The following is a 25,686-nucleotide window of genomic DNA, read 5'->3' as shown; positions in this document are numbered from 1 at the left end:
GAAAAAGAAATAAGGCCATCCAGAGTGGCAAAGAAGTCAGATTTTCACTATTTGCAGATGACATTGTACTACATATGTAGAAAACCCCCAAAGACTCCACCAAAAAACTACTAGAACTGATTGATGAATTCATTAAAGTCACAGGATACAAAATTAATATACAGAAATCCATTGCATTTCAACACAATAATAATGAGGTAGCAGAAAGAGAAGTTAAGAAAACCATCCCATTTACACTTTCACCAAATATAATAAAATACCTCAGCGTAAACTTAACCAAGGAGGTGAAATACTTGTACTCTGAAAACTCTAAAACACTGAAAAGAAATTGAGGATGACACAAATAAATGGGAAGATATTCCGTGGGCATGGATTGGAAGACCCAGTGTTCTTAAAACATTCATACTACCCAAAACAATCTACAGATTTAACGCCATCCTTTTCAAAATACCAAGAACATTTTTCACAGAACTAGAACAGATCATCCTAAAACTTGTAGGGAACCACCAGAGACCCCAAACAGCCAAAGCGATCTTGAAAAACGAGAACAAAGCTGGAAGTATCACAATCGAAGATTTCAAGAAATACTACAAAGCTATGGTAATCGGAACAGGACAGAAATAGACACATAGATCAATAGTATAGGGCTGAGGCCAGAAGGAAGCCCAAACGCACATGGTCAGTTAATCTATGACAAAGACGGCAACAGGACACAGTGGGGGAAAGACCGTCTCTTCAATAAATGGTGCTGGGAAGACTGGACGGCAACACACAAAAGAATGAAACGGGATCAGTTTCTTAACACTATACACAAAAATAAACTCAAAATAGATTAAAAACTTCAATGTGAGACCTGAAATCCTAAAACTCCTCGAAGAAAACATAGGTAGTAATCTCTTGGCTATCACCCTAAGCAAAATATTAATGGATGTTTCTCCTCAGGCCAGAGAAACCAAAGCAAAAATAAACTTGTGGGACTACACCAAAATAAAAAGCTTTCGCACAGCTAAGGAAACCTACTGAATGGACGGAGATCCTTGTAAATGATGCATCTGATAAGGGGTTAATATCTAAATTATATGAAAAACTTATACAACTCAACACATACACCAAAAAAATCTGATTAAAAAATGGGCAGAGGACCTGAATAGACTTTTTTTTTCCCCAAAGAAGGTACACAGATGGCCAGCAGACACATGAAAAGACGCTCAGTTTCACTAATCATCAGGAAAATGCAGATCAAACCACAGTGAGATATCAAATCACACCAGTCAGAATGGCTAGTATCAAAAAGACAAGAAATAGCAAGTGTTGGCGAGGATGTGGATTAAAGGGAGCCCTCGTTCACGGTTGGTGGGAATGCAAAATGGTGTAGCCACTGTGGAAAACAATTCCTCAAAAACCTGAATGTAGAAATACTGTATGATCTAGTAATTCCACTACTGGGTGTTTACCCAAAGAAAATGAAAACACTAATTCAGAAAGGTACATGGACCTCTGTGTTTACTGCAGCTTTATTTCCAATAGCCAAGACATAGAAGGAGCCCAGTGTCCATCTACAAATGAGGAGCACAGTGTCTATCTACAGATGAACGGATAAAAAAGATGCCATGTCTATATGCAGTGGAATATTATGCAGCTGTTAAAAATGGCATATTGCCGGGGCGCCTGGGTGGCTCAGTGGGTTAAAGCCTCTGCCTTCGGCTCAGGTCATGATCCCAGGGTCCTGGGATCGAGCCTCGCATCGGGCTCTCTGCTTCGCGGGAAGCTGCTTTCTCCTTTCTCTCTGCCTGCTTGTGATGTCTGTCTGTCAAATAAATAAATAAAAATCTTTAAAAAAAAAAAAATGGCATATTGCCATCTGCAGCAACATGACTGGACCTACAGGGTATTATGCTAATTAAATAAGACCAGGATCAGTAATACCATATAATCTCACTTCCACGTGGAATCTAAAAAAACAAAAGGACAAACATACTCTTAAGTACAGAGGACAATGGCTGCTTGCCAGAGGGATGTGGGTGGGGGATGGGCGAGATGGATAATGGGGATTAAGAGATATAAAATAAGTCATGGAGATGAAAAGTACAGCATAGGGAATCTAGTCAATAATATTATGTATGCTGGCTAACTGAACATAATAAAAAAATTAAAAATCCTCAAATGATAAATCCTAGTAATAATGATATGTAGTGACAGAATGTGATCACATTTCTCACGGTGAGCACTGAGGAATGTCTAGAATTGTCTATAATCAATACGTTGTACCCCTGAAACTCATATAACATTGCATGTCAATTACACTCCAGTGATAATTTTTTTATTTTAAAGACTTAAAAAAATATAACTTTAAGATGCTTTATCAACTATAATTCTATTAAAGCCCTTAATGCTTATAGGTATACTTTCTTCGTAGATGGAAACGTCCCCTTCTCACTTCTACCCCCAAGAACACAGTACCTAGTCTTCAAGTTTCTTCTTTCAAATTACTTTTTTAAGTCTTATTAGTCTTTCATTCCACCGCAGAATTGAGTCATACTGGCATTGTAATAATGTCTGCAAAATTGTATAATTTTTTCTAGAAATATTAGTCATCATAATGTTGAGACATTACTAAAATTCCCTGCCCAGATAATGTGTGTCAAGCAGTAAAACTTAGCTTCCTGAAAGGAATATAATAGTACGTTAATTTGTTAAAAATCAACCTCTGTAAGATTTTTAGGACGATAATGCCTTCAGTCAACCAGTTGTGAGCACCTGTAATGTACCTAGCACTATACTACACAATAATATAGGAAGATTTTTTTTTATTTGTTTATTTACAGCATAACAGTGTTCATTGTTTTGGCATCACACCCAGTGCTCCATGCAATGCGTGCCCTCCCTATTACCCACCACCTGGTTCCTCGACCTCCCACCCCGCCGCCCCTTCAAAACCCTCTGGTGGTTTTTCAGAGTCCATAGTCTCTCATGGTTCATCTCCCCTTCCAGTTTCCCTCAACTCCCTTTTCCTCTCCATCTCCCCATGTCCTCCATGTTATTTGTTATGCTCCACAAATAAGTGAGACCATATGATACTTGACTCTCTCTGCTTGACTTATTTCGCTCAGCATAATCTCTTCCAGTCCCGTCCATGTTGCCACAAAAGTTGGGTATTCATCCTTTCTGACGGAGGCATAATACTCCATCGTGTATATGGACCACATCTTCCTTATCCATTCATCCGTCGAAGGGCATCTTGGTTCTTTCCACAGTTTGGCGACCGTGGCCATTGCTGCAATAAACATTGGGGTACAGATGGTCCTTCTTTTCACTACATCTGTATCTTTGGGGTAAATACCCAGCAGTGCAATTTCAGGGTCATAGGGAAGCTCTATTCTTAATTTCTTCAGGAATCTCCACACTGTTCTCCAAAGTGGCTGCACCAACTTGCATTCCCACCAACAGTGTAAGAGGGTTCCCCTTTCTCCACATCCTCTCCAACACACGTTGTTTCCTGTCTTGCTAATTTTGGCCATTCTAACTGGTGTCAGGTGGTATCTCAATGTTGTTTTAATTTGAATCTCCCTGATGGCTAGTGATGATGAACATTTTTTCATGTGTCTGATAGCCATTTGTATGTCTTCGTTGGAGAAGTGTCTGTTCATATCTTCTGCCCATTTGACAGCGTGGTACTGGCATAAAAACAGACACATAGACCAGTGGAACAGAGTGGAGAGCCCAGATATGGACCCTCAACTCTATGGTGAAATAATCTTCGACAAAACAGGAAAAAATATACAATGGAAAAAAGACAGTCTCTTCAATAAATGGTGCTGGGAAAACTGGACAGCGATATGTAGAAGAATGAAACTCGACCATTCTCTTACACCGTACACAAAGATAAACTCAAAATGGATAAAAGACCTCAACGTGAGACAGGAATCTATCAGAATCCTAGAGGAGAACATAGGCAGTAACCTCTTCGATATCAGCCACAGCAACTTCTTTCAAGATATGTCTCCAAAGGCCAAGGAAGCAAAAGCGAAAATGAACTTTTGGGACTTCATCAAGATCGAAACCTTCTGCACAGCAAAGGAAACAGTCAACAAAAGAAAAAGGCAACCCACGGAATGGGAGAAGATATTTGCAAATGACAGTACAGACAAAAGGTTGATATCCAGGATCTATAAAGAACTTCTCAAACTCAACACACACAAAACAGATAATCATATCAAAAAAATATAGGAAGATTTTTTTAATTAATTAGTTCCTCCCTCAGTAATTTTTGGGTCAGGGATTAGAACAGGTAGCAGATTTATAATCTAATGAGGCAGTTGCCCTCCCCTCAAAAAACAAAACAAAACAATAAAAACAACAACAAAAAAAAAACCACTGTGGTTTTATCTTTTCTCCCCCTCACATCAGCCAGGAAATAGAATCCTCTAGAGAGAGGAAATGAACACCAGTTAGGACAACTTCAGACAGAAGAAAGGCACCTGGGGTTTCATGATTTCTAGCTGTGTGACCTTGAGCAGGTCACAACTTTCCCAGTCTCAGTTGTCGGACCTATTAAAGGGCCCACCTCCCTCGGACAACCGCGTGGGTATTTGAGATTTGGTGTACGAATGTCGCCCTCCAAACCCTAAAGCCTTCTCCAGCAGTTATTGTGATGATGATCATATTGTTATGGTTCTAAAACTGCTCACAGGACACATAAACCTTCCCTTCTCTTAAAGTGGAGAGATTGGCCACTCTTCTTTCCCCATCGGTGTGTCCCAAAGGCCTGTCCAGTTACGTTCTTAGAGGCTGTCTATGGGCAGGCCCCAGATGAGCACTGTAATCTAAGTCCTGGAGAGCTTCCCAAGGCCAGACACAATTCTCTAATGGACCAGCCGTCAGGTCCCCGGTCTGTGCCAACCTCCAAAGGCAGAGGAGAGGCTTTGCCTGTTCAGGGAAAGCATAAACCGGCCTTAACTTCCTTCACTCCATCCCCTCCAGTGGAACTCTCTAATGGTGTTAAGCCAAGAATTACTGCAGCAAAGACAGTATGGAAATGGGAATGGTCTGTCTGCAGCCTCAGCCGCTCCCACGGACGTATTAGCGGTGAAGGGACACCCTTCAGCGAGCAGGATGGAAGGTGAAGTCCATGTGCCTTGGTTCAGGTTCCCAACACACTCCTGAAGCTAGAGAATGCTGTTTGGACAAAGGTCGGGAGTGAATGATAACATCTGACGCAGCCATGACCTAGAAAAGACCCAGAGAGCAGGAAACTTCAGTGGAAAGTCACTTAAAAGCAAAAAGCGACCAGAAGTAACTGGGCTAAATTAGGCTTCATGAGTATAAGATTAAACATTGGCATGTTTGGAAATTCCCAGTCCCCAAGTTAATAAAACCAGGGTCATGAGAATTCTCCTCGCTTTACCGTCTGCGTTACCAACCCACCCAACCTCCTCCCAGCGCTAGAGAAACATTGCTTGGAGGCAGAAGACGTAGCCTTTAGCAACAGAACGTTTAAGTCTCACCTCCGGTAAGACTTGACCTCAGAATCCGGAGGTCCGGACTCAGAATCAGTTCACATGTATTCTAGGATCTTCTCGTTGACATCGAGTCATTCTGGACAAATAAAATTGCCAAAACCCAAACAGTTTCATCTCCCTCTCATGTCTGTAAAAGTGTCTTGCACTCGGCTCAAATAATGAGTAACACATTAATGAGGAAAATCTTAATCTAATTAAAAAAAATTAATGTGGTTTTACCGTAAATATCGTTGTCTCTCCTTTTTCCTTCCTTTCTAGCCTTGAAGGCCTCGCCTTCTAAAAAACGTTGCAACTCCATCGCCGCCCTGAAGGCTACCTCGCAAGAGATCGTGTCCTCAATTAGCCAGGAGTGGAAGGATGAGAAGCGAGACTTGCTGACCGAGGGGCAGAGTTTCAGCAGCCTTGACGAAGAAGGTAAAGACATAAAGACGCGTCACTTAAAAAAAAAAGGGAAAGGAAAAAAAGTCCTTCCGATCTTGTTTATATAGGTGATAAAGATTCACAGTAGAGCAATTAGAATATACCTGCCCAAAGAAGCAAGGTGGTGGGAGGGTGCCTCACTGGCTCCGTCTTTGGAGCTGGGTCTTGATCTCAGGGTCGCGAGTTCAAACCCCACATTGGAACTTATTTAAAAAAAGAAAGAAAGGGGCGCCTGGGTGGCTCAGTGGGTTAAGCCGCTGCCTTCGGCTCAGGTCATGATCTCAGGGTCCTGGGATCGAGTCCCGCATCGGGCTCTCTGCTCAGCAGGGGGCCTGCTTCCCTCTCTCTCTCTCTGCCTGCCTCTCTGCCTACTTGTGATCTCTGTCTGTCAAGTAAATAAATAAAATCTTAAAAAAAAAAAAAAGAAAGAAAGAAACCAAGTCTATTAACTCATTTTCAAAAGGATATTTACAGTATGACATAGTTACTACAAATTTTTCAAACACCTGAATAATACAATATGTGAGACAGTAAAGAGGAAAAAAAAGGAAGATGTACTGAGGTATTTAGAATTAAAAGATCCATAACCCGCTGTTGGGAGGTCACACATCTGAATATTTTTGTGTTTTTACTATTGGACCTTGTTCTGTGCGTGCATACAGCGTGTGTGTGCGCATGTTTCAAGCACACATATGCTTGATATGTAACACATCCTTACAGATACATGTGTACACAACGTAGCAATGAATTATCCATTCACTTAGGTCTTTAATGAATTTCATAAAGATTTTGTGACTTTCCTCTTGCTTGTCCTGTATGCCTCCCTTTTATTAGCTTGATTCTCAAATGCATATAGAGATAGTCGTAGACATGTATTTTCAGTCTTTTCAAATAGCATCTTTTTAAGATTTGGGTTTTCTGGCTGTTTCTTGGTACTGGGTAGCCCTCCCTTCTCTTTCCTTCCTTCCTCGCCTGCCAGCTAGGGCTCCCAGAACAATGATGAATGCAACTGGTGATTGTGGGCAGCCTCACCTTGTCCCGATTTTAAAGGGAATGCCTCTCGGGTTTCACTGTTGAGAAAGAACTTGGCTGTATTTGATACCCATAATCGGGTCAAGGAAGTACCTTTTTATTCCTGGTTTGCTGAAAGTTTTTTTTTATCAGGAGTGAGTGTTGAATTTTATCACATACTTTTTCTTGTTTGTTGACTTGATCATGAGGGTTTTTTTCTCTTCTAATTCTAGAAGAGGAAGTGACATTTTAGACTTCTTCTTTTTTTTTTTTTTTTTGATCAGTGTATTCTTTGGGGAATCCCAACATTTCCTGAAAATTTCTTCTCCTTCGATTAGATTTGATCTCTTCTCAGGCTTTCCTTTCTGCCAGAGTGGTTAGGATAGGGTGTCATTCCTGTTCCCTTCTGCAGCGCCTCTCCACCTCTGCCATGTGGGGTTTCCTTCTTTCTCATCTTCCTAGAAAACAGCTCAGACCCACATTTAGTGCTTTCGGCAAAGGAGCTCATGAATTGCCCTCTCTCTCTCTCTGGCTGCCATTTCTGGCTCGGAGACAGGCTTTCCCTGAGTCTCCCCCTGCGCCCGCCTCTCCCCTACCACATGGCCCGGGCTTCTTAGAACACACGTAAAACTGCAAGGTGTCTGTGGTCTGGGAGATAGGATTAACTGATTCTTAAACTGTGTTAGTTAAACTTTCAACTAGTACACACCGGATGCCGTCTGAAGGTAGAGTGGTGAGTGGGCATTAATGTGTGCGGAGAAGGGGGTGTAATACACACACTGCCTAACATCCAGAAAGTCTGGAGACCTGGGAAGTAGGGCACAGATTGTGGGTTCTGTTTTTGGTTTTATTTTTTTGCAGGTGACTTACTGCACCCATTGCTTCGTTTATAAAGGGACTTTACCCCAAAAGCCTCCAAAGGTTGAAGAAAAACCTACTGAGCATATTCTTTGAAAAGTTTCGCATACTATTAGAAAATGAGTTTATCTGAATAATGCTGTCTATGTACAAAGTTTGCTACAATGTTCGGCCTTTTTATAATGCCCCGTACTTGGGGGCTCCCCTTTAACAGTGCACCAAGTCATTGCCAGATTCCCCTCGAGTTTTTAATCCTCTCGTCTGTGCCACTGTCTGTTTTCTGGTTGTCTTCATTTTCTCTGGCCGTGTAGCAAAGTACCTAGAATGTCTGCAGCTTAGTAGAACCTCTGTTTATTAGCCCACCATATGTAAGTCAGAATTCTGGCCAGGCTTGCCTTGGTTCTCTGGACACAGCTTGTCAGGGTCTCAGAAAAGGTGTCAACTGGGCTTCTCTTCTGAAGGTGCTGGAGAAAATCCTCCTCCAGGGTCATCACGTGGTTGGCAGAATTCACTTCCTCATGGTTATAGGGCAGGGTCCCTATGCCTTCCTGTCTGATAGCCGTGTGCCCATGCCACCACCCCCCCCAAGACCATCCACATTCCTTGCCAGGCAGCCCCCTCTGTCTTCAGGATTTTCTTACAAGTCAATCCTTCTCTCACTTTGGATCTCTGACCTGCAGGCACAGATTTAAAAGGCTCAGGTGATTAGGCCAATACCTGGACAGTATTCTCTTTAACTTGAAATTAACGTATGAGTAACCTTAATTACATCTGCAGAATTCCTTTTGCCCTGTACCATCCAGTAACGGCAAGAGTCCTGTCATCCCAGTTCCACCCACAGTCAAGGGGAGATGATATAAGCATGCAGGTCACCTGGGATCAGCCTAGAATTCTGTCTACCATGCTAGTTTTTTAAAAAATCAAAAGATACAAGAGCTTGAGGAAACAGCTTTCTGCTTCAGAGAGCTGGTCCTTAAAGATTGGGGCTCAGCCCCCCCGGTGTCTGGCCCAAGGCCCTGGACAGATCGTGTCTCTCTGTACTGTACCACTCACGTAGTCTCTGGGCCATGAAGTCAAGACCACAGTCTGCGTGAGCCTCTCTAGTCCAGCTCCAGCTGCCCTAAGTTGAGTAGCAATTCATTAAACTCTGGTAGGAGGTTATTTTCCAGAATGCGCTCTTCACTACTCTTGAGCATGTCAGTATCTTCCTCTGTATTTAGTAAGAAGGTGGGACCAAGTATGTTATACTAGCCAGCTGGCGGGTTACATGGAAGCCTTTCTCATTTTTGCATGCAGAGCACTTTGGTTACTTGCGTTGCTATACAGTTACCATCTGCTAATTCATCGTGGAAATTCTTTATTTTGAGCTGAACTGGAGGCAGAGCTGCACCATGTCACAAAGTGCGTCCAGTCTCCTGGTCCAGAGTAGAGCCCTTCTGTCCTACGCCCTTTCCCTCCTTGCCTCTCCATGCCCCTCCATCTACAGCTTTTCAAATCCCAAATCCCAAACCTCACACTCATGCAATAGTGCCTATTAGGACCATTTTCCCATTCATACACTTCCTAAAAATGCATAATTTTGAGCCTGTAAAGGATGACCAGGAGCACCTCAAAATTATCCTCTGTCTTTAGTTTAGGGGAATGATTAAACAGAATCCACAGTCCAGCATGGTGATTTTACTTCACACAAGTCTATTGCATGTTTGAAAGTTGCTAAGAGAATAGATCCTAAAAGTTCTCACTGCAAGAAAAAAGATGTTATAACTACACATGGTCATGGAGGGTCACTAGATTGTGAGGATCGTTTCACAATAAATATGTGTATCGAATGGTCACGTTGCACGCCTAGAATTGATTCAGTGTTCTGTGTCAATCGTGTCTTCATAAAAATTTTTAAAAATAAAATATCTCCCTAGGTTAAAAAAAAAAAAAATCAGTGTGAGCCCAGCTGCATAAGTTGAAGGACAGGACTCAGGCGTAACTCTTAGGTCCGCAGCATTCTGTCACTGGGGACGTGCACGTGTATTTTTTAAGCAGCTCTTCTCTTGGTGACTGGATCTGTCGTTAAGATACTGTCTCTGACAGGCTGGGCAGTAAGGGATACGAATTTGTCCAAAGTTTAGGTGAGGGTAATTAAAGATGATCTCTCAATAAGAAAAAGAAGGAACCCCACACGGACGCAGGGAGAGTGGGCGTGGGTCACTGCTCAGCCTTGAACATTCTCCTTCCTGCATAAGTACTTTCACAGGCATCTACTGTTTGTTTGTTTTTTTTTTTAAGATTTCATTTATTTATTGGGCAGAGAGAGAGCACAAGCAAGGGGAGCAGCATTCAGAGAGAGAGAGAGAGAAGCAGACCCCCTCAGAGCAGGGAGCCCGATGTGGGGCTCCATCCCAGACCCTGGGATCATGACCTGAGCCAAAAGACAGATGCTTAACCCACTGAGCCAGCCACCCAGGCGTCCCAGGCACCTACCTTTTAAAAAGGAAATAGGAGTTTTCTCATTTTTAGAAAGGCAACCTTGGCTCTTGAAATATGAGGCCAAGAGGAGCTAAGGATGATATTCAAGATGTATATGGACACAAAGGGGGTTAAGACATAGCTGACTTGGGCTCCTCAGTGGTTCAGTCCATTAAGCATCTGCCTTCGGCTTAGATCATGACCGCAGGGTTCTGGGATTGAGCCCCACATTGGGCTCCTTGCTCAACAGGGAGCCTGCTTCTCCTCTCCCTCTGCCCGGACCTTATGAGAGAACTCATGTGCTCTCTCTCTTTCTCGCTCTCACTTCCTCTCAAATAAATAAATAAAATCTTTTTAAAAAGAGAGAGAGAGAGAGAGAGCTGGCTGTTAGTCTAGGAAGCCTTTGTTTCCTGGCTCTTAAAAAGTCCGAGTACTTAGATCTAAATTGGGATTGATAGATAAGCGTGTATCCTAGGGAGGGAAAGCAGGTTCCCTGTGTGTTTCTCCATTTGCCAGTCATCCTGTTAATCTCTGTCAAATTATCCCCTTAAGCTGCTTCCAGCTTTTTATGTCATCTTTTGAAACAGTAAATCACTTTATTAGGTTTTTAAAAGCACATTCATAATGTCATTTCCATAAAGCCATTTTGTAAATTAATGCCATTTCCTTTCCGGATAACCTGTTTGCAAGAAGCTATTTTACATGTCTTCAGCAGCTCAGAAGAGCAAAGTGAATTCGTAATTTAATTTGCAACCTGATACATAAAATGAACACTTTGGAGTTGACTTAAATCATTACAGGTATTAAGGCAACATTTATTACAGAGATTCACGAGTGTGTGTTGTGTTTCTGTTTTCCAGCCCTGGGATCCCGACACAGGCCAGACCTTGTGCCTAGCACCCCGTCACTGTTTGAAGCTGCTTCCTTGGCAACCACTATTTCGTCGTCTTCCTTATATGTCGATGAACATTGTCCACAGGACAGGACTGCGCTCTATTCAAACAGGTGAGACTTAGCGCAATCAGATTACCGTTCTGGTTATTACCACATCAGCATCACGGCTAGACCAGTAGCTCTGAATTGAGAACATGCTGTCCCCGGCACCCAGGAAGTGACTGTCATCTGCCCCGTAAATAAGAGAAAGAGAGAACATACTTGATTTTTTATGTGGCAAGAAGCACATCTGGGGGGAAACCTTGCTTATTTTTCTCCACTGTTAGTCATTATGTCCTATTGAAATTATGTGCTTGGTTCTAGGGAAGAAGACCGATCTTTCATTATTTTTCTTGCAATAATTTCTTATGAATGGATCTTTGAAGCAAGTACTCCTGGCTAATATTGCTGATAGCTGCAAAGATACTTGCATATTCTCTTTTTGTTCGAGTGATGTTAGTGATGGTGGTAGGCAGAAGGATGGCCCCCTCCAAAGTTGTCCCTGCCCTACACCCTGGAACCTGTGATATGTCACCTTATATAGCAAAAGGGACTTTTGCGAATATGATTAAATTAAAGATCCTGAGATGGGAAAAGTCTTGAATTATTCAGGTTGTCCCAGTGAAATCAGAGGGTCTTTTTAAAAATAGAAAATATCATTTTATTAACACTGCAGTGGCAGACAACTTCATGCTTATATTTCTTCATAGATCACTGAGTCCTGCAAAATTCAAAACTCACTAGGAAGCTACGAGTGTTTACAGTAAATGTGTCCTTCCTAAAAATCCTTAAGTGCATGCCAGTCTGTCCTCAAGCAGTCAAGTCTGATTATGAACAGGGTCTTTGTCAGAGGAAGACAGGAAGATCAGAGTCAGAGAAAGAGAAGCGATTCCAGAAGGGAGGGCAGAGAGAGACATTGGAAGGTGGAGCACAGCTGGCTTTGAAGGTGGGGGACAGGACCATGAGCCTGGGAATGCAGGTAGCCTCTAGAAGCCAGAAAAGGCAAGGAAACAGAAGAGGACAGCTCTTCTAACACCTTGAATTTTAGGACTTGTGACCGCCAGGGCCACAAGATAGTAAGTTGTGTCATTTTAAGCTGCTAAGTGTACGGTCATTTCTTAGGGCAGCAAAGGACAGCTAACACAGTCCCTCTCAAACTTGTAATGATGGAAAGGTTGAGTGTTGGGTGGGCTGTTGCGATTTCTTAAATAGAGAGCAGATTCGTTATTAGATACTTTTGCTTTTTGAACCAAAACATTGTCAGACATTGATTCTAATAGTAGAACATGATATCATTACAAAGAGATCACAGTGTTGTCTGAGGGCTTAGCTGTTGGATTTTCTCTCTTTCCGTGTGTGCAATTTTGTAACAAGCTCCAGTCGCCGGCCAGGGACTACTACGCATGTTCTTGATAATTATCCATTAAATGGGAACTAGCTGTTGTTAAAAATCTAGCTCCTGAGAATCAAGGTCCCGTTTGTGCAGGTAACCGGCTTCTTACACTGTACATCGTTCTCCATCCCATGCATCCTGGTTCGCTTCCAGAAAGAGGACTGGGGACAGTAGACTCATTTGTAACACTGGTGTGTTTGTAGATTCCAGCTTGGTCTCTGGGCAAGTTCAGGTTTGGTCACTGGAGCTTCTGTAGAAAAAGCTTCCCGTTGCCGTTCCCTTCCCTCGCCGCTAGCTTCAGGTTGGGGGGTGGGTAGCCGGTGAGGCAGCCCGCCTCGGTCCGGAGAAGTGTAAGGATGACAAGGTGACCCACCAGTCGTCGTGGGGCTTCCGTCTAGATAGCTCTGCTGGAAGGGCCAACAAATAAGGCTCCATTATAAATTATACAACTCCCCAGAACTGTAGAAATTTGGTTCGCTTCCTCGGGTTAAAAGAATTTAAAGCGATCTATACCTTACACTACCATCGACCTTGATCGTTCAGATTTGTTATGTCAGTTGGTCAAGCAACAGCTTTCCTATTTCTGTGGCAGAGCAGAGCACTGTGGTTTTGCTCTCAAATATAAATAGCGGCTTGAAAAATGGCTGGAAAGTCATAGGAAGCTCCTTGCAAGATCAAAACCAATTCTGTGTGAAGCCATGGTGATTTCTGACGGTTTGCTACTATTCTCATTATCAGGCGCATGTAATTGGGTATGCTTGCTATTAAATTATTTACTAGAATTTTCAGACAAGAATAAGAGGGTTTTTTGCTTGGTTTTTAGTTTTGGTTTGGGGGTTTTTTTGTGTGTGTGTGCAAGTGGTTGTGGGTCAGTATTCAGGCTTTTGGCAAAAAAAGTATTTAATTCTTGGGGATTCATAAGTTTCTCCTTCCTGGCTAGTGTGGGAATGATCTCTGCGTGCTCCTGGGCCGTGGTTTAATTCTTGGTACTTTTCTTTATGATGATACTGGTTATCGTATGTATATGGATGAGAAAAACGTTAGTGTTTGTTGTATTTTTTTCTCTTCTTTTTTTGAAGTGACTTGAGATAAATCTTCTTTGGCATTGTATCTCCAAGTTGTAACTGGAAGATTTTATTTATTTTGCACGCATGCACGTACATGCAAGAAAGAGAGCACACACATGAGTGGGGGAGAGGGGCAGAGGGAGAAGCAGACTCCCCGCTGAGCAGGGAGCCCAATATGGGACTTGATCCCAGGACCCTGAGATCTTGACCTGTGCTGGAAGCAGACGCTTAACCGACTGAGCCACCCAGGCATCTCTCCAAGTTGTAATCCGTTATCTCATATTTAGCTGCCAGTCTGGGTTCAACTGCAGGACCGAGAAACCACTCCATCTTAAGCAGAGAGGGACTTGATACAAGGAATTAGGTGCTTACAAAGTCCATGAAAAGGCTCTGCGGTGGACATCAGGAAGTCACTCCCGGGTAACACCACCGAACTAGCCCACCAACAGCCCTGTAGCCTTGGCCAACTGAAATCAAGCAGGGGCTCTGCCAGTGGAACCCAAGCCAATGAAAAGCATTTTGGTGACCCCAGAATGTTTTTCAAATAAGCCGTCATTGAAACAGTCAAGCAGTCTCACTAAAATACCCAGGCCCTTTTGAAAAATCACTAGCTTGGGCCGCACTTGGCTCTGTGGCCTCTCAGCACTCACCAGCTGGAGCAGAGAAGCAGGGACACTCCAGGCACCACCTTCTGCTTTGTTCATAGGTTACAGTAATGTTCCCTGCCTGCTTCCTTGGGCATTTCTGGTTTTAGCCTGGAGACAGAAGAGAAGCCATAGGCAGGCCTCCCATCTTAACCACTGCCTTAGGGCGATGCTAAGGAAAAGGTGCGGAAAAGGCACAGAGGCGCGGGAAAGAAGTTACTAGCGTGTGAACTCCTGGGAATCCGTATCCTTACCCACCCCCACCACGTGCAACCCTAATTACTCAACGGGGAAGCCTTACCGACAAACCGAAAAGAAATTGTCATACTTTCTAGCACTTTTTTTCCTTTAGAGCCCTCCTAGACCTACGTGGAGTCTCTTGAAGCGATAAACAAACATGATTTTAAGTCTCTACTAAGTTTTGAAACCTAATCCAAATAGCCTGGAAAGAAAATGAGTCGAATATTGATGTTATAATTCACATGTTAGGGTTTTCTCTCTCTCATTCATTTTTCTGTGAAGGCAGGATGGCCTGTTTTTCCCATTTCGACACTAAGCCCTGCGTAACTGCCCTTCAGTAAGCCGTAAATACTTCCACTAGTGGTCGTCATTCTGTCAGTCTTTCTAAAATCCCTAACTCTGAAAGGTGTCATTCAGTGCCGGGATGTCTCCACACCTAAATTATATATTGCGGGGCGGCAGGGCAGGGGCCTGTCTCTTTGGGTTATTCCCCTTTTTACGGGATTATTCTTTGTAACTGCAAAAACTCTGATAGCAGTCTGTTCTTTTTTTTTTTTTTTAAGTGTGCTTTAAAGATGGAGTAGGGGGCAAAGAAAAATTAGCATTTTTAAGCTATACATTAACCCCGATGATCGTGAGTACATGTTTTCATGTTCCCCCATACAGTTCAGTGTTAGAACACGTAGCTCACAGCAGTCGGAGGCGGAGTATGGTGGGTACGTCCTTCCTGGTCAAAGGGTGGGATGTAAAGTCTGATTTTTTGCTCCTTGAATTCTCCTTCCTAGCAAGAGCGCTGTTCTTTCAGAGGATGTATAAACTGAGCACCAAGAAATGCAGAGGCCAAAATACGTTTTGTCTCAAAGCTGAGAACAATGTAATGTGCATGTTCACTACCCTTGTGGACATGAATCCTTTTCATGATTCCCTGCACTGCTGGGAGCAAGGCTGATGCTTGGATCACATCAAAGTATCGAAAACCCGCCTGTGTCCCAACATACATAAAGCTTCCGCCTGGAGCCTGCCTTGACCTTCATGGCCACTCTGGCCGGCCTCATGTTTGACTAGTGACTGTTTCCAATAGCGGGCGCTCCCAGGAGCCATGTGGAGTATTAGAAGAAGGGTGGTGGTGTCGGAAGAAATGCCTGCCCCTGGTCATTTGCACGTAGGGGGTAGCTGGGAAGGCCCCCTAAGTGATGAGTCCGGATCATGGATTGTAGAGGCTGAGCCCCGGGATCTGGCTACAGTTCTATGCACTTTTCTTCCTGCTCTTAGAGCCTTTTAAACCCAGGAGAGGGGTGGAAGCAAGGTGGAGGGACCCGTTATCTTACAGATGTGTCTAAGAGACAAGGAGAGAGAAACACGGAGATGTGTGCGTTCTGTGACATGCTGCCCCAAGGTCCCACGGTGTGCCAGTAGGAGGTAACTGGAACGCAGGTCTCTGGGGCCCCCGCCTCACGTTCTGTCTCCCATATCACCCTTCCACTAACGGCCTCCTGTCCTTCCGCTCTTATCCTTGCCATGTGTGCTGTGCATGGAGGGTCGATGCGCCCGGTTTTCCGAACATGAACTCTGCCGCCATAACTGAGTGACATTTTTGCTGCCGAATAGCCAAAGTATTTTTCTGTCAGACAAAGCGCTGGGCTTATATGGATGCCTGCTCATGACATCTGTTCTAGAAGTCATTGGCTAAGTTTTCTTATTAAGAACATCATGCTGGGCGCCTGGGTGGCTCAGTCAGTTAAGCATCTGCCTTCAGCTCAGGTGCTGCTCTCAGGGTCCTGGGATCGAGTCGTGCATCTGGCTCCTTGCTGAGCAGGAGCCTGCTTCTCCCTCAGCCTCTGTCCACCACTCCCCCTGCTTGTGCTCTGTCTTTCTCTCTCTGCGTGTGTGTCAAATAAATAAATCAAATTTTTTTAAATAAAAAATAAATTTAAAAAGAACATCATGGCAGGGCACCTGGGTGGCTCAGTCCGTTGAGCATCCGACTCTTGGTTTCAGCTCAGGTCATGATCTCAGGGTGGAGGGATCAAGCCCCATGTCGGTCTCTGTGCTCTGCATGGAATCTGCTTGAGAGTCTCTCTCCCCTTCACCCTCTGCACCTCCCCTCCTTCTCAAATAAATAAGTAAATATATCTTTTTTTTTTAATTAAAAAAAAAAGAACATCATGGTATGCCTGGGTGGCTCAGTGGGTTAAGCCTCTGTCTTTGGCTCAGGTTATGATCCCAGGGTCCTGGGATCGAGTCCCGCATCGGGCTCGCTGCTCAGTGGGGAAGCCTGCTTCTCCCTCTGCCTGCCGCTCCCCCTGCTTGTGTTCCCTCTCTCTCTGACAAGTAAATAAAATCTTCAAAAAAAGAACACATGGCCCTGGGAATTTCTCCATCATAGCAGTAGTCATACTTCAAACCATCAGTAATAATCCAATAATGATACTAACTATAATAATAGCTCATTCTTGGACCTTGCTCAAGTCCGTGTTCAGCTCTTTCCATGCGTCAAAGTGACTTAAAGCTCCCAGCAGCCCTGGAAGGTCATCATATTTCCTATCTCCAGTTCACAGACGAGACGTGAGCACAACATGGGGTCACTTGAAGGTCAAATGGCTGCCACGTGGAGCCGTGGTTTCGGCACACAGCATGGGTATGGCCTCCCTCACCCGTGTTGCCCCACCTCAGACCACTTGCCTTTGAAACGATGCTTCCCGTGGAAATTTGGTAACTCCACACGAGGTCCACTCTTCCTCGTCCGTTTTCCCTTTTCTTTTTCCATGTGATTTTAAGTGCGGATTTTCGCTCCTCAAGACGCTGGAGCCCAAGTGTTCAAACCCTAGAAACAGGACAGACTAACTTAAATCCACAAGTGACCTGAAAAAGCTCTTTCCTCGAGTTTTTATTTCCAGCCCTTCCAGTACGTGCCACATGGTTACATGGTCACAGAGGAGAGACTTCTGTTAGATACGTGCCTGCTTGATTTAGAAAATCCTGTATCTTGGGGCATCTGGGGGGCTCAGTTGGTTAAGCTTCTGCCTTTGGCTCAGGTCGTGATCCCAGGGTCCCGGGATCGAGCCCCGCTTCGGGATCCCTGCTCCAAGGGAATCCTGCTTCTCCCTCTCCCTCTGCCCCTGCTTATGTTCCCTCTCTGGATGTCTCTCTCTGTGAAATAAATAAAAACTTTAAAAAAAGAAAGAAAGAAAAGAAAATCCCGTATCTTCCGTTGACAAGGTAGGGGAGAGAGGAAAAATGAGAGAGAAGTGGACCAAAGGCTTCTCTCCTCCCACACTCTCATCTCCTGCCGGAGGAGCCCGAGGACTGCGCCACCTCTGGACCCCAGCATCACAAGGCAGAGTGGAAACAAGTTGGGAGCGACAGCCCCAGGACGCGGGGCAAAGAAGGAGTCTGTCTGACCTTGGATCCCCCTCGCCCTGGCCCCGCGCTGGAGAGGATATTGGTCCTAAATACTGGAAATGTCTCTGCTGATCGCTGGCACATGGGACAGAGAAAAAGGATTCCACAACGAGGTCCATCAGCCTGGGGGACCCAGGGGACACCCCCTCGGACAGCAGCAGATACATTTTGCAAGCAGAGTATCTGTCACCCATGCCCTAGCAAAACATTTTTATTTTGTTGCCAATAATAACCCCCCCACACCCACCTCATCAACTGAATACGGCAGTCTGGAGCTAACAGTCATGAGGGACGGTGGGCCTGGTGTCGCTTTTCTTCCTTCCGACCACGAAGAAAAGGATGTAGTCCACGTTTCCTCCTCGTCAGGAAACTAGGTCACCAAGCGAATGAGGATACGTGTTTGGGGGAGAAGAATAACTCTCCTCAGGATCCTGAAGCAAAACCCTGCCTTGTTACCCAGCCTCCCATGGGAAGATCTCATTTGGGGAATTAGGACCGTTTTAGGCCTGCTGGGATGACAGGCGAATCGAAGAGTGGTGTCATATCCCTTTCCAGTTGTGACTGAGGCGCCTGCAGAGAAAACTGGAGATTGATGGAAGTTTCATAATATGCCTGTTGGTTGAGCTTCCCCTCCCCAACCCCAGCAAAAGGGAAAAAAGTGGGGGGGGGGTTTACGTCACATAGTCTGCACCTGGATTTTACTAGATGCCTTTTTTTCCCTTTTGACAAATTGTAGAATTGCTTCTGAAGCGATTAGCATTTCAAATGATCCTTCTCATATTTTGGCATGGGCAGGAAATTGAAGTGAATTTTTCAAATATCTGACATTTTATGAGGAGTAATTTAGGATTCGACATTAATTCAGAGAACGCTCACATTTCTTTCCTCCATCTTTTATTCATTTCTGCATACGTCCGGCAAATATTCGTTGAGCCCCAAACACACCTGACGCGGTGCTTGGGGCAGACGTGATTCCTCTCTTCCTGGAGAGCAGCGTCTAAAGGGGGAATGTGCACCTGGGTGGCTCAGTCGGTTGGGCATCTGACTCCTGGTTTCAGTGCAGGTCATGAGCTCGGTGGTAGGATAGAGCCCTGGGTCCAGCTCCACGCTCAGCATGGAGCCTTGCTCTCTCCCCACCCCCCCCCCCGCCCCATAAATAAATAAATAAAACCTTAAAGGGAGAATGTGCTGTTACAAATTGTTTGTGGACTGTTATACATTGTTATTTAGGGGTGTTTTTGTTTTTTTACTGAGGTGTAATTCACATGCAACATTATTTTAGCTTCAAGTGTACAACCTAATGATTTGATAATTACACATATTGCAACCCGGTCATGGCAGTAAGTCTAGGTACCATCTGTCGCTGTACAAAATTACCAAAAAATTGTTTTTCTTGTGATGTGCACTTGTAAGATTTACTCTGTTGGCAACTTGCCCGGCTGCCCTACAATATTGTTGCCGTGCTGTGAAAACTGCTGTGACATCCCATCCTCGCCCTGGCCCCGTGACTTACTGTCTAACTCGAGTTTGTGGCTCTAGACCCCATCACCCACTTAGGCCACTCAGCCCCCCTCTTCCTGGAAACCGCCACTGTGTTCTCTGTATCTATGAGTTTTCTGTTTGTTTGGTTCCTGTTTGGATTCCAAACGTATAGGAGATCCGCAGGTATTCCTCTTTCGGGCCTACATCACTTCCACGTGATACCCGTCCCTGTGGTTACAAGTGGCAGGATTTCATTCTTTTTCTCTTTATGGCTGAGTAATCCATTTTTTGGTAAATGGGTATGTGGTAATATTTCTAGGTGCCTTTTGTGCTTAAAGATTTTTTAATGGATCCAATTTATGGAATAGTCATATGGGGGGGGAGGTGGCAGAATGTTGGCCAACCTGTGGATATCCTAACTTATCAATTAGAATTGATTTTCTGCCTCTTAATTCTTAGGCTGAAAGACTGTATCTCTTTTTCTCTTGACTTAAGCTACTCCTGCCTTCTCTGAGAGAATGATTAGCCAGTGACAGGGGCGGCTCTGTGGCCTTCCCAGTCTCGTACCCTCCTTCATGAAACCTCCAGAGGGATACCTCTCTGGGTGTGACCAGTCCCTACATCGAGGCTTCAGCGTGCTAGTCAAGAAATTCTTAGGCACACCTGAATTTAAGGGACAAAAAATGTTCTTTGGAGATACCTCTTTTCCCTCTCAATCTTCCCGAAGGAGTAAAGCAATTTCTTTGCTTTGTGGTTCAGCCGAAACACAGATGGGCTCATTCAAGGAACTGAGAGAACATACCAGGAAATTCCTAAAATGGAAAACCATAGCAGATTACAGTGAAACAGGACCTTGTTCCTTGCCCACACCTCCAGCCTACCTGGACGTAGCCTAAGCACAGCTTCCTTTGCCTCAAAGCTGTGTTAGATGAGTAACACGCCTGGGCCATTCTCCAGCCTCTGCACACCGACTGCCCAGCTCACCCCTCCAACCTTAGACCAAACCGCATTTCTGCTCAGCAGCTCTTCTCGACCTCACCGAGTCTACCGTGATCCTTGACTCCATGGCCAAGCAGAGTCATTCTCTCTGCGATCCCATGGGCTTCATGACTCTCACTCTGCCAGAAGGTCATTTTGGTCCTTGTTGGCCCCTGGAAGTTACCCTTTCCATCCATTTGGTTTGTCCCTGGGGGTGATTAAGCCAGCCTTTTGCACACTGACCTGTCGCCCTAGATAGCCGCTGCCCGAGTGGCCCCAGGGAGGGCCTCACACAGGCTTGTCCACACCTCTGAGCCACCTTCAGCTGCTGTGACCTTTGAGGTGCTCCCTTTGGCTTACCCCCTGGATTCCCTTGTCAGCTGTCTTGTCTGGTTCTGTTATCCCATGGGGAGTCTGTGTCTCCCAGGACATGAGATCCGTGATGAATGAACTTTGCCAGGCACCCACCATTCCTCCTACCCCTACGGGTCCTCTGGGGCCAGGATCTGCCAGAGTGCCGAGTTTAATTTCTTCTCGGATGTTCTTCAAAAATACACAAAGAGCAGCAAATATAACTTCTCCCAAGGCAAGATGAAAGTGGGTCCTTTGTTTCACCCCCTGTGATCTGTGGAATTATCCCCACCGTCACCAGCCCGGTCTCCCTGTAATTTAGAGGTCTTGCTTGTCTTTGAGGGAAGAATTCCCCCGTGGAAGTCCATAGCCGGAAACCGGCTGCTGAGCGCTCCCTGACGCCAGAGAAACTAACAGACTCCGCCCCCCGAAAGTGCACTAAAGTCGTCTCCCCAGCCAGCCCTTTGCTCTTAGCTCGTTGCAGTCGTGGGTGTCGGGGGGATTGGGTAAGTGTGATGAGGGAATAAGGAGGCAGTGATAAAATCTCAAGTCAGAATAATATTAACCTCAAATGTAATTATTTAATAGCCCACGTTCACGGATAGAGTAATAAAGATGAAATGTAGAATGATGTAAAGGGGCTCATTATTTTTCTGGCCAGCCGGGTCAGAAATTAGCCTGTGGAAGGTCACAAAAGAACTTCAGAAGGGCCAAGCTTGTTTTCTCAACAAAGCCTTTGGCGGAGATGAACATGTCACCCTGACAGCTCCTTGGAGGATCCGCGCGCTAGCGTTTCACCGTCTTCTCTTCCATGCTTCTGCGTCACGGTGGAAAAATACTTCTGTGTATTGAAGCACTTCATCTGAGAAGACTTGTTTTCTCTTTCATTTATATGCAAGCGCCTCTGGGCCAGTGCCCTCCTAGTCGCTGCTGTCACTGTTCATTTCCTTTGTCCTCCATTCCTGACCGGTGACAGGAGAGAAGGCAGGTGTGCCAAAGCCAGGCCAGCGTGCGCCTTTCCCCTGCGCGCCCTCCCACAGCTTTTCCGGTCTCAGCAGCAGCTCTCTCCCTAGAAGAGTTTGGGGAACCTCAGGGTCCTTTCGGCCTCATGTCCTGCAGCCCTTTTGTTTTTCGTTGTTTTGTATCAAAATGATAGGCGCCAAGTTTAACAAATAGTTGTGTAAAGTTCATTTGGGAAAAAGAGCAGGTCGTGGTACACCTCCCTTTACGTTTTCTCATCCCCAGACCTAACCCCCTTCAGCCGTTTTAGCTGATCCCTTTGGCACTTCATTCCGTATCTCTGCGTATTGTGCTAATAGGGCCATTTCTTGATCTCTTTGGTTTAGGCATTAGCTTCCCACCGTGGAAGGTGGAGATTTCCCTGTTTTCCCCACCCTGCCCCCGCCGCGCGCATGCTGTCTTCCCACCCCATCCCCCACTCCCATCTCCAGTTTTGTTACATCAGGCTTGTGTCTCGACCTGTATTGTTTTAGTATGACCGTGAGAACGCTGTTTGCTTCCCTTCTCTGTACAACTCTGTTTTCCTTGTAATAGTACCGCCTTCTCCTTTTGTTTGCATCGCTTGCCATGTGTTTGTCCTTAATGAAAGCCCAGACTCCGTACCCATTGTCTCCATTGCTTTTCCAACTGTTGAGATGCATCCGGTTCTGCTAATTTCCTTGTCTCCCAGAAGTTTCCCCGCAAAAGCCTTCTTACCTTCTCTGGTCTGGACCGCTTGCCCTGAGGCACACACGTTATAGTGGAGTCTTTCTTTTTGCCATTCTGGGGATCCTAATCAGATCCCCTGTTTGCCGTATCATATATATTTTGGGGGGGGGGGGGGCTTGCCACCTCATTTGGGGGAAGCACATCCCCCAGTATCTTTCTAAGAAAAGGATTTACGGGATGCAGAATGTTCAAGGCCTCGCGTGGCGAAGCAAGTCTTTATTCTAACCCCGACACTTGACTGCTATGTCAGCAGAACTCGAACTCTATGTTGTAAATTTCTCTTCAAAATTGTATAGGCTTTGCTCTGTCATCTTCTAGTTTCCAGTTACTGTTGAGAAATCGGGGGCACTTGTGATTCCTGGTCTTCTCTGTCTGGCCTGTGTTTTTCACTAAGAGCTTATCATCTCTTCAGTTTTGTCTCAACGTTTTACAATCATATGCCTCGGGGTCGGTCTGTTTTCGGCCGTCGTCTTGAACACTCAGGGACTTTTCAGTCTGCAGACTCATGCTTTTGAGTTTGGGGAAATTTTCTAAACTTTTTAAACTTCCTCCCCCTTTATTTTCTTCTTTTTGAAGCTCCTTTCATGCATATGGGATCTCCTGGATTTATCCTCCACTTTTCTTTACTTCTCTTTCTTCGTTTCTACCTGTTTGTCTTTCTGTCCTACTGTCTGTGAACGTTCTTTCACTTTTCTGCTCATGGTTCCACGGAGTTTCTCATTTCCGATGTCATGTTCTCCGAGAATTCTTCTTTATTCACTGGGGTTGCCTTTTCTAACAGTCTTTCTTCATTTCACACTTGGAATTTCTTTTCTCCATGTGGCTATCAGAATTATGGGGGCTGGGGTGGGGGGGTTGCTCTGCTTTTTGTCTTTTCTCCCATTTTGGTCTCAAGTTGCATATGGGATGCCCTTTTTGGTTTGTTCTGGTCTCCATCCTTCATGTTGGAGGTCTTCCTCCAATTTCCAGGAATCCCGGCTTGTGGCTCAAGCACGAGTTGGAATGCGAGAGAAGGCACAGTTGCCCGGAAGCTTAAACGGGCGCGTTGACCAAGCTTTATCCCCTGGCTGGGCTCTCTGAGAGCAGGACCGACATTAGTCTCTGCCAGTGTTTGCTGCGGAGCTGGTCAACTTCCCCAGTGGAAGATCCTTCCAGTTTCTTGCCGGGTGGGGGTTTTGGGGGGTGCGGGGACAGCCTGGTTGTTAGCCTGCCGGGACTTGAAGCAGAAAAGAAGACTGGGTGTCTCGGACTCTAATAGGCACACGTTCCCATCCTTGCTCTCTTTTCCCTCCGCAGCTGCTGGTATCCCTGGGTCGAGAGAGCTTCTGCTCTAGGGCCTCATCAGAGGAGGGAAAAGCCTTCTGGACTTCTGCCAGAATGGGTTGGAGCATCTCCTGGCTCCGTGTCTCTTGGTGTCCCCCGTGCTGACTTCACCATCAGTGCCTTAGGTTTTTCTCTCTCTGTTACTGGATGTTAGCCTCCCCCCACCCATTTTAAAGGGTGAGATTGGTCTTTTAATCCTTTGTTAGTTTTAGAGGGTTTGCGGGTGACCATAACGGTCAGAGGGGATTTGTGCCAGCAGCCTCTGCGTCTCTGTCTGGAAATCGGGAGCGGCCCCCAGACTCGCCGAGGGAGTGACTTAAGAATAGGACTGGAACTAGGACCCCGCCTCCTGGCTCCTTGTTGAGCGCAGGCCCTTTCAGAACGGGCAGCATCATCAGTCCTGGCTTCCTCCGTCGTGTGTTCCTGGTTGGGTGCGAATGAGCTTAAGATGCTGTTTTGCGAAGAGTTGTTCGTAGTTTTGCATTGCCTGGTGGGTCATGGCAAGACTGTACCCTGGGAGGCATCGGGGTCCTCCCAAGGCCTTCGTGCTCTGCAGGCAAGCCCCCCCGCACCTCCGTCAGGGAAGGGCGAGTGGAAACGCTGACAAGACAGTAGGGGCTGGACTAAGTTACCTTGCTTTTTTTTTTTTTTTAAGATTTTATTTATTTATTTGACAGAAAGAGATCACAGGTAGGCAGAGAGGCAGGCAGAGAGAGAGGAGGAAGCAGGCTCCCCACTGAGCAGAGAGCCTGATGCGGGGCTCGATCCCAGGACCCCGGGATCACAACCCGAGCCGAAGGCAGAAGCTTTAACCCACTGAGCCACCCAGGTGCCCTGGTTACCTTGCATTTTTAACTTCTGTGCCTCTTCAGCCTTCCACAAGCACGTGGGGACAAATGGGGTTGGAGTCAAATGCCCAGACTGCAGGAGTGATTGTCCCGTCTGCTGGGATGCCGGGTCCCCCGTCAGGGACCCTCCAAACAAACCTGTAGGTCTCCACAGTGTCTCCTGGGTGCTCGGCAGCGACTCCAGCCCCACTGAGAGCTGTCACTGCCCCGTCCTCCCCCAGTCTGTCCCAGAGCTCTGTGGCACATGAGGGACAGTTCCATTATTTTTTAGAAGGGCCCCAGAGCGATGCTCCTTGGACTTGACGTTTTAGAGACTTTGAGTGAAACAGCTCTTCCTAGTTTTCTACTTAAACTCCTCTTGCCTGCCCTCCCCTGCCTTCCCCCTCTCCTCGCCTCCTTCCCTCGCTCTCTCTGTCTCTGTTTCCCCGTCTCTCTCTCCCTCTCACCCTGGTAATCACACCTGAGTCCCTGGAATTTGCTTTCCACACCTAAGTAATCATACCTTCCAGCACGTCCTCATCCGTTTTCGGAGACTTATCTAATCCCTCAGCAAACACGTGCCCCTGGGCCGGCCCCCAGCCCCCCAGGCCTGTCTAGACCCTGCAGATGGACGTGGCTTCGTCTCCGCTCTCAGGCTGGGACCCTCACCACATCCGTTCCTAGCCTCTCCCGTACTTTCCTTCACTATCCCCGTATCCGCAAACATATCCCGAGGGCCTTCCCTTACGGGACGCTCTGTAAGATGCCAGAGAGGGTGGAAAAGATGGGAAATCTCTGCTCTTGAGAGACTATAATATTTGGGGTTAAGATTGTAGCTATTTATTTGTCAGAGAAAGAGAACACAAGCCGCAGACGGAGGGAGAGGGAGAAGCAGGGAGCTCCACTCTGCTGAGCAGGGAACCCGATGCGGGGCTCCATCCCAGGACCCCAGGATCGACGGAGCCACCCGGCGCCCCAAACTATAATATCTGCATAAATAGACAGGCACAGTGAGCTGGGAGAAGAGCTGGGAAGGACGCCTCACCTGGC

General features: G+C 45.8%; 1 protein-coding gene across 5 annotated transcripts in view; it reads left to right on the top strand.

Moving 5' to 3' along the window:
• Positions 1 to 25,686, top strand: part of PIP5K1B (phosphatidylinositol-4-phosphate 5-kinase type 1 beta) — a 290,374-nt gene that overhangs the window by 215,987 nt on the left and 48,701 nt on the right. For all 5 annotated transcript variants that reach the window (XM_046022089.1, XM_046022086.1, XM_046022085.1 and 2 more), the window contains 2 exons: positions 5,778 to 5,933; positions 11,129 to 11,273. In XM_046022089.1, the coding sequence (XP_045878045.1) occupies positions 5,778 to 5,933; positions 11,129 to 11,273 (301 nt within the window). The remainder of the gene's footprint in view (positions 1 to 5,777; positions 5,934 to 11,128; positions 11,274 to 25,686) is intronic.

Source organism: Meles meles, chromosome 11, assembly GCF_922984935.1.
Source record: "Meles meles chromosome 11, mMelMel3.1 paternal haplotype, whole genome shotgun sequence".
NCBI classification, from domain to species: Eukaryota; Metazoa; Chordata; class Mammalia; order Carnivora; family Mustelidae; genus Meles; species Meles meles.
This window is presented reverse-complemented; position numbering and strand designations above follow the sequence as displayed.